Source organism: Zalophus californianus, chromosome 6 (assembly GCF_009762305.2).
Source record: "Zalophus californianus isolate mZalCal1 chromosome 6, mZalCal1.pri.v2, whole genome shotgun sequence".
NCBI lineage: Eukaryota > Metazoa > Chordata > Mammalia > Carnivora > Otariidae > Zalophus > Zalophus californianus.
In genome coordinates, this window is record NC_045600.1 from 73031774 (window position 1) to 73047856 (window position 16083).

The 16083-nt window shown below is 41.0% G+C and overlaps 1 protein-coding gene across 1 annotated transcript; it reads left to right on the forward strand.

Annotated features, from left to right (window-relative positions):
• The first annotated feature begins 9985 nt into the window (after positions 1-9985).
• LOC113910561 (olfactory receptor 10G3) lies at positions 9986-10927 on the forward strand. Its single transcript, XM_027572864.2, is given in 1 exon segment — positions 9986-10927. A coding segment is annotated over 1 exon segment (942 nt).
• Positions 10928-16083: the final 5156 nt, after the last annotated feature.

Here is a 16083-nt window from a genome sequence, read left to right on the forward strand (position 1 = left end):
TTCTTCGCTGGGAGATTTTTTATTGGTTATTTAATTTTTGTACTAGTTATAGGTCTTTTCAGAATCTGTTTCTTCACAGTTTAGTCTTGGCAGGTTTTGTATTTCTAGGTATTTGTTCATTCATCTAGGTTATCCAGTTTTTTGGTATACAGTTGCTCATAGTACTCTCTTATCCTTTTTATCTCTGTAAAAGTGGTAGTAATAGCCCCACGTTCTTCACTGATTTTAGTGATCTGAGTCTTCCCTCTTTATTTCTTAGTCCATCTATGTAAAGCTTTGTCAATTGCTTTGATCTTTTCTTTCTTTTCATTGACATTCTCTATTGTTTTTCTATTCTCTTTCATTTGTGTTCTTATTTTTTATTATTCCCTTCTGCTAACTTTGTATTTGGTTCTTCTTTTTCTAGATCTTTTAGTTTTAAAGGTAAGCTGTTTTTATAATTTTTTTAATAATTTTTTTAAAGTTTTCTTTAAGTACTCTCTACACCCATCATGGGGCTTGAACTCACGACCGTAAGATCAAGAGTTGCATGCTCTACCAATTGAGCCAGCTAGGTGCCCTGGTAAATTGTTGATTGAGATCTTTCTTGTTTTGGGTTTGGTTTGGTTTGGTTTGGGGGGTGTGTGTGTATGTTTCTTTTATAAGTAATCTCTACACCCAATGTGGGGCTCCAACTCACAACCCTGGGATCAAGAGTCACATGGTCTATCAACTGCACCAGCGAGGCACCCCAAGATCTTTCTTGGTTTTTAATGTAAGCATTGATAGCTCTAAGTTTCCCTCTTAACACTACTTTCACAGTGTCCCATAAGTTTGGGTATGTCATGTAGTTTTCATTCGTCTTTAATTTTCTAATTTCCTTTGTGATCTTCTTCGGTCCATTAGTTATTTAAAAGTGTATTGTTTAGGGGCACCTGGGTGTCTCAGTCAGTTAAGCATCCAACCCTTGATTTTGGCTCAAATCATTATCTCCCAGCATCTGGCTCCATGCTCGGCAGGACGTCTGCTTGCGATTCTTTTCCTCTCCCTCTGCCCCTCCCCCCACCCATGCACACAGGCTCGCTCTCTCTCTCTTTCTCTCTAAAGTAAATAAATAAAATATTTTTTAAGTGTATTATTTGGGGGCACCTGGCTGACTCAGTTGGTAGAGCATGTGACTCTTGATCTCAGGGTCATAAGTTCAAGCCCCACATTGGGCATAGAGCTTGCTTAAAGAAAAAAAAAGTGTGTTGTTTAATTTCAGCAATTTTGTGAATTTTCCAGTTTACAGTTTTCCTTTTACTAACTTCTAACAATCTCATTATGGTCAGAGAACATATTTTGTGTAGTGTCTATCTTTTTAAATACACTGAGACTTAATCTATGGCCTAATATATGCACTTGAGAAGAATGTGTATTCTGTTTTAGTGTAGAATAGTCTGTATAGTCTATTAGGTCTAATTGGTTTATTGTTGTGTAAGTCCTCTATTTCCTTATCTTCTGTTGTTCTATCCATTTTGAGTGCAGTATTGAAGTTTCCAACTATTACTGTAAAACTATTTCTCCCTTTAATTCTGTCAGGTTTTGCTTTATATATTTTGATCTGTCATTATGTGCTTAAAAACTAATCATTGTTATATTTTCTTGTTGTATTGAATATTTTAATGTGTAATGTCCTTCTTTGTCTCTTGTAACTTTTTTGTATTTAATCTATTTTGTCTGATATTAGTATAGGGACTCCTGATCTCTTTTGGTTACTATTTGCATGGAATATCTTTTTCTGTTCTTTCACTTTCAGCCTGTTTGTGTCTTTGGATCTCTAGTGAGTCTCTTTCAGACACCTATAGTTGGATCATGTGTTTTTATCTATTCTGTCAATCTGTCTTTTGATTGGAGGTTTTAATCCTTTTATATTTAAAGTAATTACTGATAAGGAAGAACCGTCATTGACATTTTTTTATTTTTTTAAGATTTTATTTGTTTTAGAGAGAGAATGAGCAGGGGGAGGGGCAAAGGGAGAGGGACAAGCAGAGTTTGTCTGAGTGTGGAGTCCAACGTGGGGCTCGATTCCAGGACCCAAGATCATGACCTGAGCCAAAGTCAGATGCTTGACTGAGTCACCCAGGTGCCCCTGAAATTTTTTTCTAAGATTTATTTATTTATTTTTAGAGAGAGACTGCCCCTGCATGGGGGGAGGGGCAGAGGGAGATGAAGAGAGAGAATCTCCAGCAGACTCCCCACTGAGTGCGAAGCCTGACACAGTGCTCTATCTCAAGACCCCAAGATCATGACCTGAGCCTAAATGAAGAGTCAGACACTCAACTGACTGAGCCACCCAGGCTCTCCTCTTTTTATTTTTTAAGATTTATTTATTCTTCTGTTGTTGAAGTTTATGTGAAATTCAAATGTCAGTGTCTACCAATAAAGTTTTATATAATGCAGCCATGCCCATTTTATGTGTATTGTTTATGGCTGCTTTCATGTACAATGGCTGACTTGAATAGTTGCAGCAGAGACTGCATGGCCCTCAAAGCCAAAAATATTTATTATCTGGCCTCTCTAGAAAAAGTTCTCCAACCTCTACTCTAGACATTTCAATACCAAGATGACTTGGGAGCTATAGAGATCACCACAAACATCTGGGGTTAGGCAGAACAGATCACATTTAAGGTATTCTCAGAAGACATAGACCATCTCTAGACATTGGGGAAAAAATTGGGAAAGTGGTTCAGAGAATTCCAAAGATCAAACTAGCAGAAAAGAAGTCAAACCAATCTCAAAGCATTCAAAGAAACAGGACCAAGAAATACTAGTAAAGAGGTGCCTCAGTGGCACAGTTGGTTAACCATCTGTCTCTTGGTTTCAGCTCAGGTTGTGATCTCAGGATCGGGAGATCGAGCCCTGCATCTGATTCTGCCCTCACCACAGAGTCTGCTTAAAACTTTCTCTCCCTCTTCCCCGGCCCCTACCCCCTGTTCTCTCTCTCTCTCTCTCTCTCTCTCTCTCTTTCTCTCTCTCTCTCTCTCTTCCTCCCTCTTTCTCTAAAATAAATAAATAAATCTTTAAAAAGTAAAAATCACCGCCCAGTGACCATGTCTTATGATATTGTAAATGATAGCTAGATTGGATGATTTCTCATGTTCCTCTAACCCTGAGATTCTATGTTTCTCCTACACTCTCAGATATACATTAGCATCTTAGTAATTCTAACAAATGAGTTTCATAACATGTGAATGTGCCAATAAGAAGACCTTCATGACTAGTAACAACCACACTAGTTTTTTGTTTTTTGTTTTTTCTAAAATTTCTTTTTTGGAAGAGAAAAGAAATCACAGATATGAAATCATCCACAAGCCTTATGAGCACCACAGATTTTGTCCCAGCTGATGTTACAAAATTGGAAACAGCTAGAAACTAAGTATCCCAGGAAACAAAGCATAGATACTTGTCTTATCTCATCACAGGGGTCACATTCCAATATTCCCCAAGCTATAGGTCTCACATACTATAATCGACTCTGGGGAAAATAAAAGAAGTAAGAGAACACAAGGGAGACCAACCTTAGCAGTTACCTTCACTGGGGGCCACAACTCTTCCCCCAGCATAAGGCAATTGGAAGAGGATGTTTACAAATAAACAAGCAAATAAATCAACTTTCAGTAATTTAGTCCTTCATTTTGATCCAACCAGAACTGACTAATTAGGTCTTCTGCCCTGAGCTCTTCACTACAACTACTGTTGACCCCGTGGGATCCAAAACCATTGATATCACTCTAGGAACAGATTTATATCCCATCTCTCAGACTGAAAGAGCGTTTTTTGTAGATACTGACACCTCCAGGTGAAGGGGATTCTCTCTCCCCCAAGTAACACCTGCCATTGTTTTGTCCCATTTTCCAGAATTAATCATCACCCACAGGATTTGAACACTGATGTGAAGAAGAGCTGAAAAGAGAGGAAGAGGAAGATACTGCCAAATACAGATGAACACAGAGTAAATTTCAGATATAGATAAATGTTGGGTCCAAACACTGTGCAAAGGATTTCTCCACTCTCAGTCACTTCATCTCTCAATGTCTTTCCTTGTCTAGTCAATAGATTTCTTTTTCTGCTCTCACAGAAATTTTCTTTACTACTCTGTTAAGACTATGCAGCTACCATTTAGCTACTTTATTATCAAGATAACACTATTTCCACAAGACTTTTATTGGTTACATATTTATCCAAAGCTCCCTTTCTTCAGAGGTTCATTCACTGCCTAGATTGCATACCAACCAGAGAAAGTAAGACTATCTTGAGTTCTGTGGTGGTTTCATATCTGCTCCTTGCTATTTGTTCCTTATCAGGTCCCTTCCCCCACCTGTAAGACAGAATGGATACAAGTAAAATTGTAATCTCATTTCTGTGTTCGTGAATATGTTAGACACATCAAATTCATTGCTTTAACAAGGGTTTTACATGTTAATGGAAATGTTTTATCTCATTTCCCAGACAGTAATTCAAATTTTTCTCATCTCATTGCATATGTATATATTCATTCCAATGTTGTTCCTCTAGATCATTTTCCAATTTATGTGTCTTATTAGAAAATTCAGAAAATGGCAATAGATCATCTAAGTTTTCTAAATATTTGAGGTGCTTTTTTAAAAAAGATTTTATTTTTTTATTTGAGAGAGAACTTGAGTGGGGGTGGGGGGGTGTGGAGATCAGAGGATGAAACAGGGCTCAATCCCAGGACCCTGAGATCATGACCTGTGCTGAAGTCAGACACTTAACCGATGGAGCCAGCCAGGTGCCCTGAGATGCTTTTTATAAATTAAAAGAAAGTGTATTGAGTTGATTATATTAAAAAAAAAACTGGTTGGGTGTTTGGTTGGTTTGTTTATATTTACTTCATGGTTATTTGAGAGGTAGGTGACTATAGAGTTAGGTATTTATTTGGGACCAGAATTAAGCAAAAATCATCTGCCAAAATGGGGTCAAGCCTGTGCCCTTTGCCTCATTAGAAAAGATACCTGATTCCCTGGGCAAATCAGTCACTAACAAATTTTTAATAATCAGCTTTATAGATGTATATAATCCTTTTGTGATCCACTAAAAATTCCCATATCTTTTTTAAACATGTTTATACTAGATGACTTTTTATATTTGCTATCCTATCAGAATTCAAAAACACACTGCATAAATATCTTCACACTCTAAATCTCTATAAAATGAAAATACTGCTAAGCCCCCAGGCAGTGGTCTACTTTCCAAAGAAAGGCTCAGTGTGCTAGAATACCCGACAAGGAAAGGAGATGGTCCACTTCACAGATTCATAGTAACAAATATTGACTCTTGTTTGATTTTAGAAATTGCACTTAATTTTGCATCTAGGTTTAGAAATGGAGCAGCAACACCAGTTTCGAATCTTTGACAGAATGAACCATCAAACTCTTAAAACTGTTATTCAGGGGCACCTGGGTGGCTCAGATGGTTAAGCATCTGCCTTTGGCTCAGGTCATGATCCCAGGATCCTGGGATCGAGTCCTGCATCGGGCTCCCCGCTCCGCGGGAAGCCTGCTTCTCCCTCTACTTCTCTCTCGCGCTCTGTCTCTTCTGAATAAATAAAATAAAATATTTTTTAAAAATTGTTATTCAGGGGCGCCTGGGTGGCTCAGTTGGTTAAGCGACTGCCTTCGGCTCAGATCATGATCCTGGAGTTGCGGGATCGAGTCCCACATCGGGCTCCCTGCTCAGCAGGGAGCCTGCTTTTCCCTCCGACCCTCCCCACTCTCATGTACCCTCTCTCATTCTCGCTCTCTCAAATAAATAAATAAATCTTTAAAAAATAAAAATAAATTTAAAAAATAAAAAAAATGTTATTTGGATCACAGACAAAAGCTATGGCCTCAGGACATTGGGGATTAATATTGCCAATGAGTTCTTTTTTATTTTTAAGATTTTATTTATTTATTTAAGAGAGAGCACATGAGAAGGGGGAGGGTTAGAGGGAGAAACAGACTCCCCGCCCAGCAAGGAGCCCGACGTGGGACTCAATCCCGGGACTCCAGGATCATGACCCGAGCCGAAGGCAGCCGCTTACCAACTGAGCCACCCAGGTGCCCATGTTGCCAATGAGTTCTAAAAACTTCTAATGATTTAGCGTCCTGAAATAACATGATTTACTAAATCATTCTGGCTTATTTATTAAGAAAATGTAGAAATACAGGGTGCCTGGGTGGCTCAGTTGTTAAGCGTCTGCCTTCGGCTCAGGTCGTGGTCCCAGGGTCCTGGGATCCAGTCCCGCATCGGGCTCCCTGCTCTGCAGAAAGCCTGCTTCTCCCTCTCCCACTCCCCCTGCTTGTGTTCCCTCTTGTGCTGTGTCTCTCTCTGTCAAATAAATAAAATCTTAAAAAAAAAATGTAGAAATACTGCTGAACTGGAAACCATAAAACCTAATCCGGGTCCTTACTCTAGCGCTATACGGCTGCGGGACTCCTCTGTTATTTAACTCCTCTAAGGATCATAGGAACATACACAGATATAACATGCCATCGTTCTGTGAGTTCCTATCACCCTAATCTATGAAGGTTTCATCACTGTCCTGTTCCTTTCTCTTTGTGCCACATTCTTCTTTTTCTCTGCTCTTTTTTTATTAAGAGGATTTAATGCACGTCAGAGCTACCTCTGGGTTATTAATGACTCAGAGTAAGTAGAAGTTCATCCAGTGAATACCAAGTTTTACACTTGGAGATCTAGGATAATAGCAGTGCCACAAGGAAGATGGTCATAAAAGATCAGAGGCAAAAAGGAAGCCATCTTATTAATCTTTATAGCTAAATGAGGAAAAACTTATTAAATGGGGGAAAAACTTGTTAAAGAAATGGAGGAAAACTTAACTGCACCTGGAATGATACCACACCTAATAAGGACAGTAGTACAAATAAAATTACATCCCAACCCCACATTGCTCCCATTAAGATGGATCTAGGCACCTGGCTGGCTCATCGGGAGAGCACGCAATTCTTAATCTCGGGGTTGTGAGTTCAAGCCCCACATTGGGTGTGGAGCTTACTTTAAAAAAAATGGAGGAAAGAAAAAGATGGGTCTAAAATTTAAGGGTAAGATTAGGAAATACTATTCTCTCTAATTGAATACAACAAGAATTGGCACACAGAATTCCATGTGGACTGCAATTCCCTATCTACAGCAAATTTGGCCCAAAGAAATAACAATTCCTAGAGACTAATTCAGAAAACATCCCCTATTACAAACAGGAAAACAGCATGGAAAACAAATGAAGAAAAATGATTAGGGAAATTAAACTCAGGACGAAAAGAATAAAACTTTGTCAATATAACACCAGTACTTCCCAGAAGAAAAAAAAATATTGTATCTGAAGGCAAGATTAAAGAATCCCCTAGATGAAGGTACTGTGTAATTTACCAGGCATAATTCATTGATACCTATCACAGCCTAAATTAAGTGTGTCCCATCAAATACCCTTTGCTCTGATTCAAAACTTAGAAATATGCATCTGATTATCTAATTTGATTTCCAGAGACCTTGATATTAGTAAGTGATTGCTGTGGGTAGTAAGCACACCGTTTCAGCCATGGGAATGAGATCTCCCACTGTAAATTAACAAATTGGTTGTTTGATTTACAAGTCATTCTCTCAGGTATTGAATAACGTGAATTGGTTTCCGAGGGCCTGATTCCTCTAGGGAGAACTGACCAAATCAGGCTTCTAAATCTGCAGATTTAACATCAGACCTCTGTGACCCCAGAAAACTATAGCATCCCATGACAACCACCAGAGAAAACACCTGAGCTCATTCAGGCCAGGACTGCTATTGAGGAGTCATGAATGTCTCAAGGAACTTGTATGGGAGCTTAAACCCTCTGCAGTTTCTGTAGCTGGGAGGTGAAGAGGCCAGTGTCTGTAGCCCTGGCATCCAGAAGAGCTCTGTGGTCGACTTTTTGAAGGTCAACCATCACTGATTTCCTGCAACTAAAATATTTTTTTTTAAATCACAACTGCTATTCTATTCACTTCAGAAAAAATAAAAAAAACAAGACATGGGTGGAAGGATTTACTGCTGCCTTTTTAAAGTACTATAAGAGATGGTTAAATAATAAGAGCTAAGCTTTGACAGGGCATGGATACAGAAGTTTTAAAGTTAAGTGTTTAATGTAAGGATTGAGTAGAACTACCCACTATTGGTAAGTTTTCCAGAATTGGGTCCAGAGTTTCATTCCCCACCCTCAGAACCTCAATAAGGAAATGAAAACCCAGTGGAGCTGTGAAACGTTCTCAGAACTAAGAGGCAAGCTGATGACCCAGTTCCATTACAGTATTCACATTTAGTGTTTCCAGCCAGCAGCTGGACCCTCTATCCATGACATCTTACTCAAGGTTGCCACTTCCCTGCTCTTCACATTCATTTGAGCCAGAGCACAGGAGTGAAGTTAGAGGGAATCATTGATCAGAGAGCTCCTGACTTCTCTGTTAATCTCACTCTCTTCCTTCTGAGTAGACAGGAATCATTCCAGAGCAAAATCAATCAATCTATCCATTTCAATTTCTTTAACATTTTACCTTAAACCATGAGCTTAGATATTGGAGAATCATACAACTAAGGGGAGTTTTAAAAGGTCATTAATCAACCTTTTTCCTCAGGTGGTGAAATGCCAATCAAGAGATTGGACCAGGGGCGCCTGGGTGGCTCAGACGGTTAAGCGTCTGCCTTCGGCTCAGGTCATGATCTCAGAGTCCTGGGATCGAGCCCCACATCGGGCTCCCTGCTCAGCAGGGAGCCTGTTTCTCCCTCTGCCTCTGCCTGCTGCTTCCTCTGCTTGTGCTCTCTCTCTGTCAAAAATAAATTAAAAAAAAAATTTTTTTAATAAAAAAAAAGAGGTTGGACCAAAAAATTTAAAATAACTCCTCCACACTGAGAGCCCTACTCTCTAGCCATTTCTCCTCCTCTCCATCATCCTTGCTTTTCCTCTCATCTCTGACATCTCACTACGGGCATCCCTCTTTGCTTCCTTTTATCCTCTCTTCCTTTACCATATCCCAAGCCTACATTATTATATACAAAGACACTGAAATACATAGCACCAAGTACCAACCACAACTTTACTTATATGCTTACAGCCTCATGGGCATTCTCTTCCTTTATTTTTTTAAAGATTTATTTTTTGGGGACGCCTGGGTGGCTCAGTCGTTAAGCATCTGCCTTTGGCTCAGGTCATGATCCCAGGTCCTGGGATCGAGCTCCGCATTGGGCTCCCTCCTCCGCAGGAAGCCTGCTTCTCCCTCTCCCACTCCCCCTGCTGTGTTCCCTCTCTTGCTATGTCTCTGTCTGTCAAATAAATAAATAAAATCTTTAAAAAAAAAAAGAACTTAGAAAGTAGACTTGCATAGCATCAAGACCTGTCACATACAGCTAGCCAGTTAATCAAAATTCTATTCCATTCCCTCTACTACAAAAGGAGACGAAGAATTTCCTCATTTCCTTTTTGCATACTCCCCACTCTGTGTAAGTTTATGTCCTGGTAGAGATAAGAATGAGCCAGTGGATTCTGGAGGTTTCTGAACTGGCAGAGCATCTAAGATTGCCCACACAAGTCTTTTCCAGTAAACCCTTAATCTTTAGCAAAAGCGTTCCGGTGCAAACTCTTAAGAACAAACTTTTTCTGTAAAGTCCCAGAGAGTAAATATTTTAGGCTTTGCAGGCCAAAAGCAACAACTCAACTCTGCTATCATAACACCAAAGCAGCTACAGACAATATATAAGTAAATGAGCATGGCTGTGTTCCAATAAAATTTTATTTACTAAACAGGCCAACTCCTGCCATAGAGCATGCTTCTCCTTATTTGTCTTCTCTACACATAAGGAAAAAACCTCTCTACCATTGTCCCAGTTTTACAATATCTTTCTCCAGTTCTTCCTCACTTCCCTCTCACTTCCATGCTAACTCTTGTTTTGTCCATTCTCTAGGTAAGATCTCTCCAGAGGATGGAAAGAGTCAACAGCACATTGTTGACTGAGTTCATTCTCACAGGAATTCCCTACCCTCTCAGGCTAAGAACGTTACTGTTTGTGTTCTTTTTGCTAATCTACATCTTGACTCAGCTGGGAAACCTGCTTATTCTAGTCACTGTCTCAGTGGACACGCAGCTCCATGCCCGTCCCATGTACATCTTTCTTGGTGTTCTCTCCATCATTGACATGGGCATCTCTACCATCAGTGTCCCTTGCCTCATGATGAACTTCACTTTAGGCATTAAACCCATCCCATTTGGTGGTTGTGTGGCTCAACTCTATTTCTATCACTTTTTGGGCAGCACCCAGTGCTTCCTCTACACCCTGATGGCCTACAACAGGTAACTGGCAATATGCCAGCCCCTGCACTACCCTGTGCTCATGAATGGGAGGTTATGCACCATCCTCGTGGCTGGAGCTTGGTTGGCAGGGTCCATCCATGGGGCTATCCAGCCCATCCTAACCTTCCATCTGCCCTACTGTGGGCCCAACCAGGTAGATTATTTCTTCTGTGACATCCCTGCAGTTTTAAGGCTAGCCTATGCTGATACAGCAGTCAACAAGCAGGTGACCTTTGTGGACATTGGAGTGGTGGTTGCCACTTGCTTCTCTCTGATCCTCCTCTCCTATGTACAGATCACTCAGGCCATTCTGAGAATCCATACACCTGATGGGCGGCGCCGAGCCTTTTCAACCTGTGGAGCCCATGTAACCGTGGTCACTGTTTACTATGTGCCCTGTGCCTTCATCTACCTTCGGCCTGAAACCAACAGCCCCCTGGATGGGGCAGCTGCCTTATTTCCCACAGCCATCACCCCTTTCCTCAACCCCCTCATCTACACGCTGCGGAACCAAGAGGTAAAGCTAGCCCTGAAGAGAATGATAGGAGCCCCTGGGACGAAGAGAAAGGTTTGAAAGTATCTACAGTTTATTCTAATGCTTACATTTCAGTGAGATTTTTATTTTTTCTTCTTGTTTTTCTCTTTTATGTAGCCACATAATATCCATACAATAAGATCAAACACAGTTTTAAGTGAAATACTACTTTCTAGCAGTTCCTTGGTGTCCCCTTCAGATAAACAACTCTCAGTTGCTCCAACGACAGAAAGTGAGACCACAGTCACTCAGAAGATAACAAAAGCTGGTACATTTAGACATCCAGAGGATTCCTAGAACAAAAGCATCTAATGGGCTTTTCAGCTTCTAGGCTTACATTGGTCCCGCTTAAGATGGACTATAGAGTTTTTGATGGGAGAATGTTTTTCTGTTCTGTACCAGTTGGATATATACCTCAGGAGCTAGTGTTCAAAGAGAAACTATAGATGTCCTGCTGAGTGCATGTTAACAGGCCTGGTTCTGGGGACTTCCTGAAGCCATTATGTGATGTGGGGAGAAACTCAAGTGCTTACTCTACCTTGCCTTCTGAAGAAATAACACTTAGACTGGTCCTTTCACAAACTGAACGAAATTAAACAATCCCTCTCCGCAAAAAGGCAATTAAAGTCTTTTCAAATGTCTCAATAATAAATTCCCCCATGCCTAGGGGTGCCTGGGTGGTTCAGTCGTTAAGTGTCTGCCTTCGGCTCAGGTCATGGTCCCAGGGTCCTGGGATTGAGCCCCGCATCGAGGTCCCTGCTCCGGGGGAAGCCTGCTTCTCCCTCTCCCACACCCCCTGCTTGTGTTCCCTCTCTCGCTATGTCTCTCTCTGTCAAATAAATAAATAAAATCTTTTTTAAAAAATAAATTCCCCCATGCCTAAAAGTAAAGTTCAATATTAAATTTTCCACTGGGGGATTCCGTCTGTGGGCATCTGCCTCTTGAAAATTCTCTCCCTCTGCTCCTACCCCCCACTCATGCATGTGCTCTCTCTCTCTCTTTTTCTCTCTCAAATAAATAAATATTTAAAAAAAGAAAATAAAGCAATTAATCAGGGCACCAAAATAATGTATCCAAATTTGTATTGCATATCAATTTAGATTTGTGAGCTTAACAAACTCTCATTAAGTTGGCCGGGGCCTAATCAATTTGGGCAAATTTTGTGCATTAACTCGTTTCAACCCTTTAGCACCTCCAATATTATCCTGTTATGATTCTGCCTCATTCTCCAGCTTTTCATATTGGATGGTTGCTTCATCCATGTGATCAAATCATGTCTAGAAAGCAAAGTCTCTTGTGCACAGTAGAAAATCAATAGTTTGGTCATGTAAATGTTCATTTCCAAAGGACTCAAGGTCACCTAATTGGAGACCAGAAACTAACCATTTACCCTTGAATGAAGTTGACTGACACAATTTCTCAATATTGTGTTCAGAAAACAAACAATATACTGGATATCAACTCCTTAAACTGGAACATTACTTATGAAATATCTTAATCTTTCAAAATATTTAATAAATAAAACGGTTAAACCATGAATTACAAAAATAAACTTAAATCTAGAGCTCATAAACCAAAATATTTCTAAAGGCTATTGTACATCTTGTTTCTATTTTCCCAGGTGCTTAACACAATGCTATCATACCTGTTGTCTTAACAATTAACCAAATAACATTAAAAAGATCTGTAAGTGGGGCACGTGGGTGGCTCAGTTGGTTGAGCCTCTGCCTTCGGCTCAGGTCATGATCCCAGAGTCCTGGGATAGAGCCCCGCGTCGGGCTCCCTGTTCGGCGGGAAGCCTGCTTCTCCCTCTCCTCCCTGCTTGTGCTCTCTCTTGCTGTCTCTGTCTCTCTCTGTCAAATAAATAAAATCTTAAAAAAAAAAGATCCATAAGTATATAATAAAAATACAGATCAAAATGGAATGATTCTGAGGCAAATGTTTGTTTAAAAAGTAGATTGGGCTCTACTATGAAATTGTTAAATTAACACTTATTAAGTGGAGCACAGGGTGGTGGATGGTAAGTTGTAAAAAAACAGACTACAAGAGGAATTGAAATAGAGCAGTTTATTACTCACAGGACCGAGAGGAATTACCCAGTGCCTCAAGGGCCTCATGGGGAGGTGAAGGCAGAGTGCAGACAGAGAGAGGCAGGACCTGGGGTACATGTCTCTATTCAGGTCTGTAAGTGGAGTGTTTTGGGGTTCTCAGATGAAAGCCAGATTGATCGATCCAAACCAAAAGAGCAAGATTTTAGTAAGCCGCAGAAGAGTCTTATCTAAAGGCTAGAGGAGGGAAAGGTGCTAGGAGGCAGGGAAGACTGTTGATCACAAGGGCTGTCGGGGAATTTATATCAGGAACTTACATTTTTCAGTGACCCTGAGGCTGCTATCCAGGGCAGGAGCTTGCAGGAGGGGCTGTGTCAGTTTCAAGTCCCTGCAGGCTGGGGGCACCTGAGTGGCTCAGTTGGTTAAGTGTGTGATTTTGGCTCAGGTCATGATCCCAGGGTCCTAAGATCAAGCCCTGAGTTGGGCTCCTTGGGAGGGAGCCTGCTTCTCCCTTTCCCCCTGCCCCTCCCCACCACTTGTGCTCTCTCTTTCTCTCTCAAATAAATAAAATCTTAAAAAAAAAAATCACTGTAGGCTGCTTGGCCGTTGTATATTAGAATGAACAATGGTACAAGTGCTATGGACAACAGTATGGTGGTTCCTAAAAAAAAATTAAAAGTAGAATTACCAACTGATTCAGCAATCCCATTTCTGGGTACACATCCAAAAGAACTGAAAGCAGGGTCTCAAAGAGCTATTTTCAGCAGTGTTCTCAATAGCTGGAGGATGAAAGCAAGCCAAGTGCCCCATTTTTTTTTCTAAACATCCATCGATGGATGAATGGATAAACAAAATGTGGTATTACACTGCCTTTTAAAAAGAAGGGAATTATGGGGCTCCTGGGTGGCTCAGTGGGCTAAGCATCTGCCTTCAGTTCAGGTCATGATCCCAGGGTCCTGGGATCGAGTCCCATATCGGGCTCCCTGCTCAGCAGTGAGTCTATTTCTTCCTCTCCCTCTGCCCCTTGGCCTGCTTGTGCTCTCTCTCTCTCTCTCTCAAATAAATAAATAAAATCTTAAAGTAAATAAATAAATAAATAAATAGAAAGGAATTCTGACACATGTTACAACGTGGATGAATCTTTAAATATTTTCCTAGGTGAAAAAAGCCAGTCACAGAAAGACAAATACTGTATGATTCCACTTATATGAATACCTAGAATCGTCAAATTCCTAGAGACAGAAAGTAAAATGGTGGTTGTCAGGGGCTGGGGAGAAAGGAGAGCAGGGAATTATTTAATAGGTATAGAGTTTCAGTTCTGCAGGATGAAAGGAGTTCTGGAGATGGTTGCACAATAGTGTGAATATACGTAACACTACCGAACTGTACACCTAGAAATGGTTAAGCTGAGAAATGTTATATGTGAAAAATAAAAAGACAATAACACACAGGGCGGGGGAAGAGTGAGGAGGACTACAGATGAAAAAGATAGGCCATATGTTCATTGAAGCTGGCTGAACATAGGGTTTCATCCTGCTACTCTCATTACTCATGTATGTTTGGAAATGTCCATAATAAAAGATTTTTTGAAAACCATAGCTTTGAAAATCTCAGGAAAAAGAGGGAGAGGCTAGTACAATTTAAGGCTTTGGGGTGGAAAAGTGTTTGGCATGTTTGAAAAGAAAGGGTATGTTGTTGAAGAGTAGTGCATGGGGAGAGAATACACGGTCACAACACAAGGGCAGGCAAGGGTCAGATCATGGGAAACCTTGGAAACTACATAAGAAGTTTGCATTTAGGGGCGCCTGGGTGGCTCAGTCCGTTGGATGTCTGCCTTGGGCTTGGGTCATGATCCCGGGGTCTTGGGATTGGGCCCTGTGTTGGACTCCCTGCTCAGCGGGGAGTCTGCTTCTCCCTCTACCCTTCCCCCCTGCTCCTGATCTCTCTCTCTCACTCTCCCTTTCTCCCAAATGAATGAATAAAATCTTAAAAAAAAAAAAAAAGAGAAGTTTGCATTGACTCTACTATGATGGGCAGCATGTTAGTTTTCAATCGCTGCATAACAAGGGATCACAAACTCAGCAGCTTAAAACTAAGCCCATTTATTAGCTCACAGTTTTGGCGGTCCACAATGCAAGCACCTCCTGACTTGGTTCTCTGCTCGGGATCTCACCAGGCTGAAATCCAGGTGTCCCTGAGCTGCATTCTCATCTGGAGCTCAGGGTTCTCTTCCAGGCTCACAGGGTTGTGGCAGAATTCAGTTCCTTGCCATGACAGGACTTAGGTCCCTGTTCCCTTGCAGGCTCTCAACTAGTGGGTGCTCTCAGCTTCAAGAGGCTATCCGAATTCCTTGCCATGGGGCCCCTTCCATGGTTAGAGCCAAAAACAGACTCTTCCTCACCTGGAATCCTTCTCATGTTTCAAATCTCTCTTTCTATGAAGAATCCAGTCCTTTTTAAGGGCTCACCCAATTAATCTAGGCCCACAGAGGATAATCTTCCTTTTTTAAGATCATTTCATTTGGGACCTTAATTACATTTGCAAAATCCCTTCACATCAGCACCTAGAAGAAATTTTGATTGTGTTTGACTGAATAACTGGAAGTAAGTAAATACTCCAGAGGGAAAAAAATCCCTGGAAGATCCCTTGGAAGTCATCTTAGGCAGATGCTTAAAAGCTTCTCAACTTTCTCCGTTTTCATATGGGATAAAATGGATGATTTTCTAGAAATCAGCTGCAAGAAGTGCCATTACCAGTCTTTGGGACACTGCAGTGTTGAAACCAGGCTGTCCCCAGCCAGTGACTGAAGGCAATGGGGGCACTAGGGTCAAGCTATTTCTGCCCGACTCCACCTGCCTGAGACCCTCCTCAGGTCACCTACCTGAGACCTTCTCAGAACTGCCTGCAGGCTGAAGCTCTTCCTATCCCATCTTCCTTCCCTCTCTCTCTGGGCCTGCTGTTCGATTCAAGCTTAGAGTCTACTTCCTGCAGGATCTGAATTAAAATACCTGACCATATAGAAACCTCGATGTCCTCTTCTCTTTTCTGAGGGGGGAAGATTTATTTTCTCACTGGGAGGTCTATACTAGCCTATTTCCTTTTTTTTTTTTCTTTTTAAGATTTTATTTATTTTTGGAGGGAGAGCGA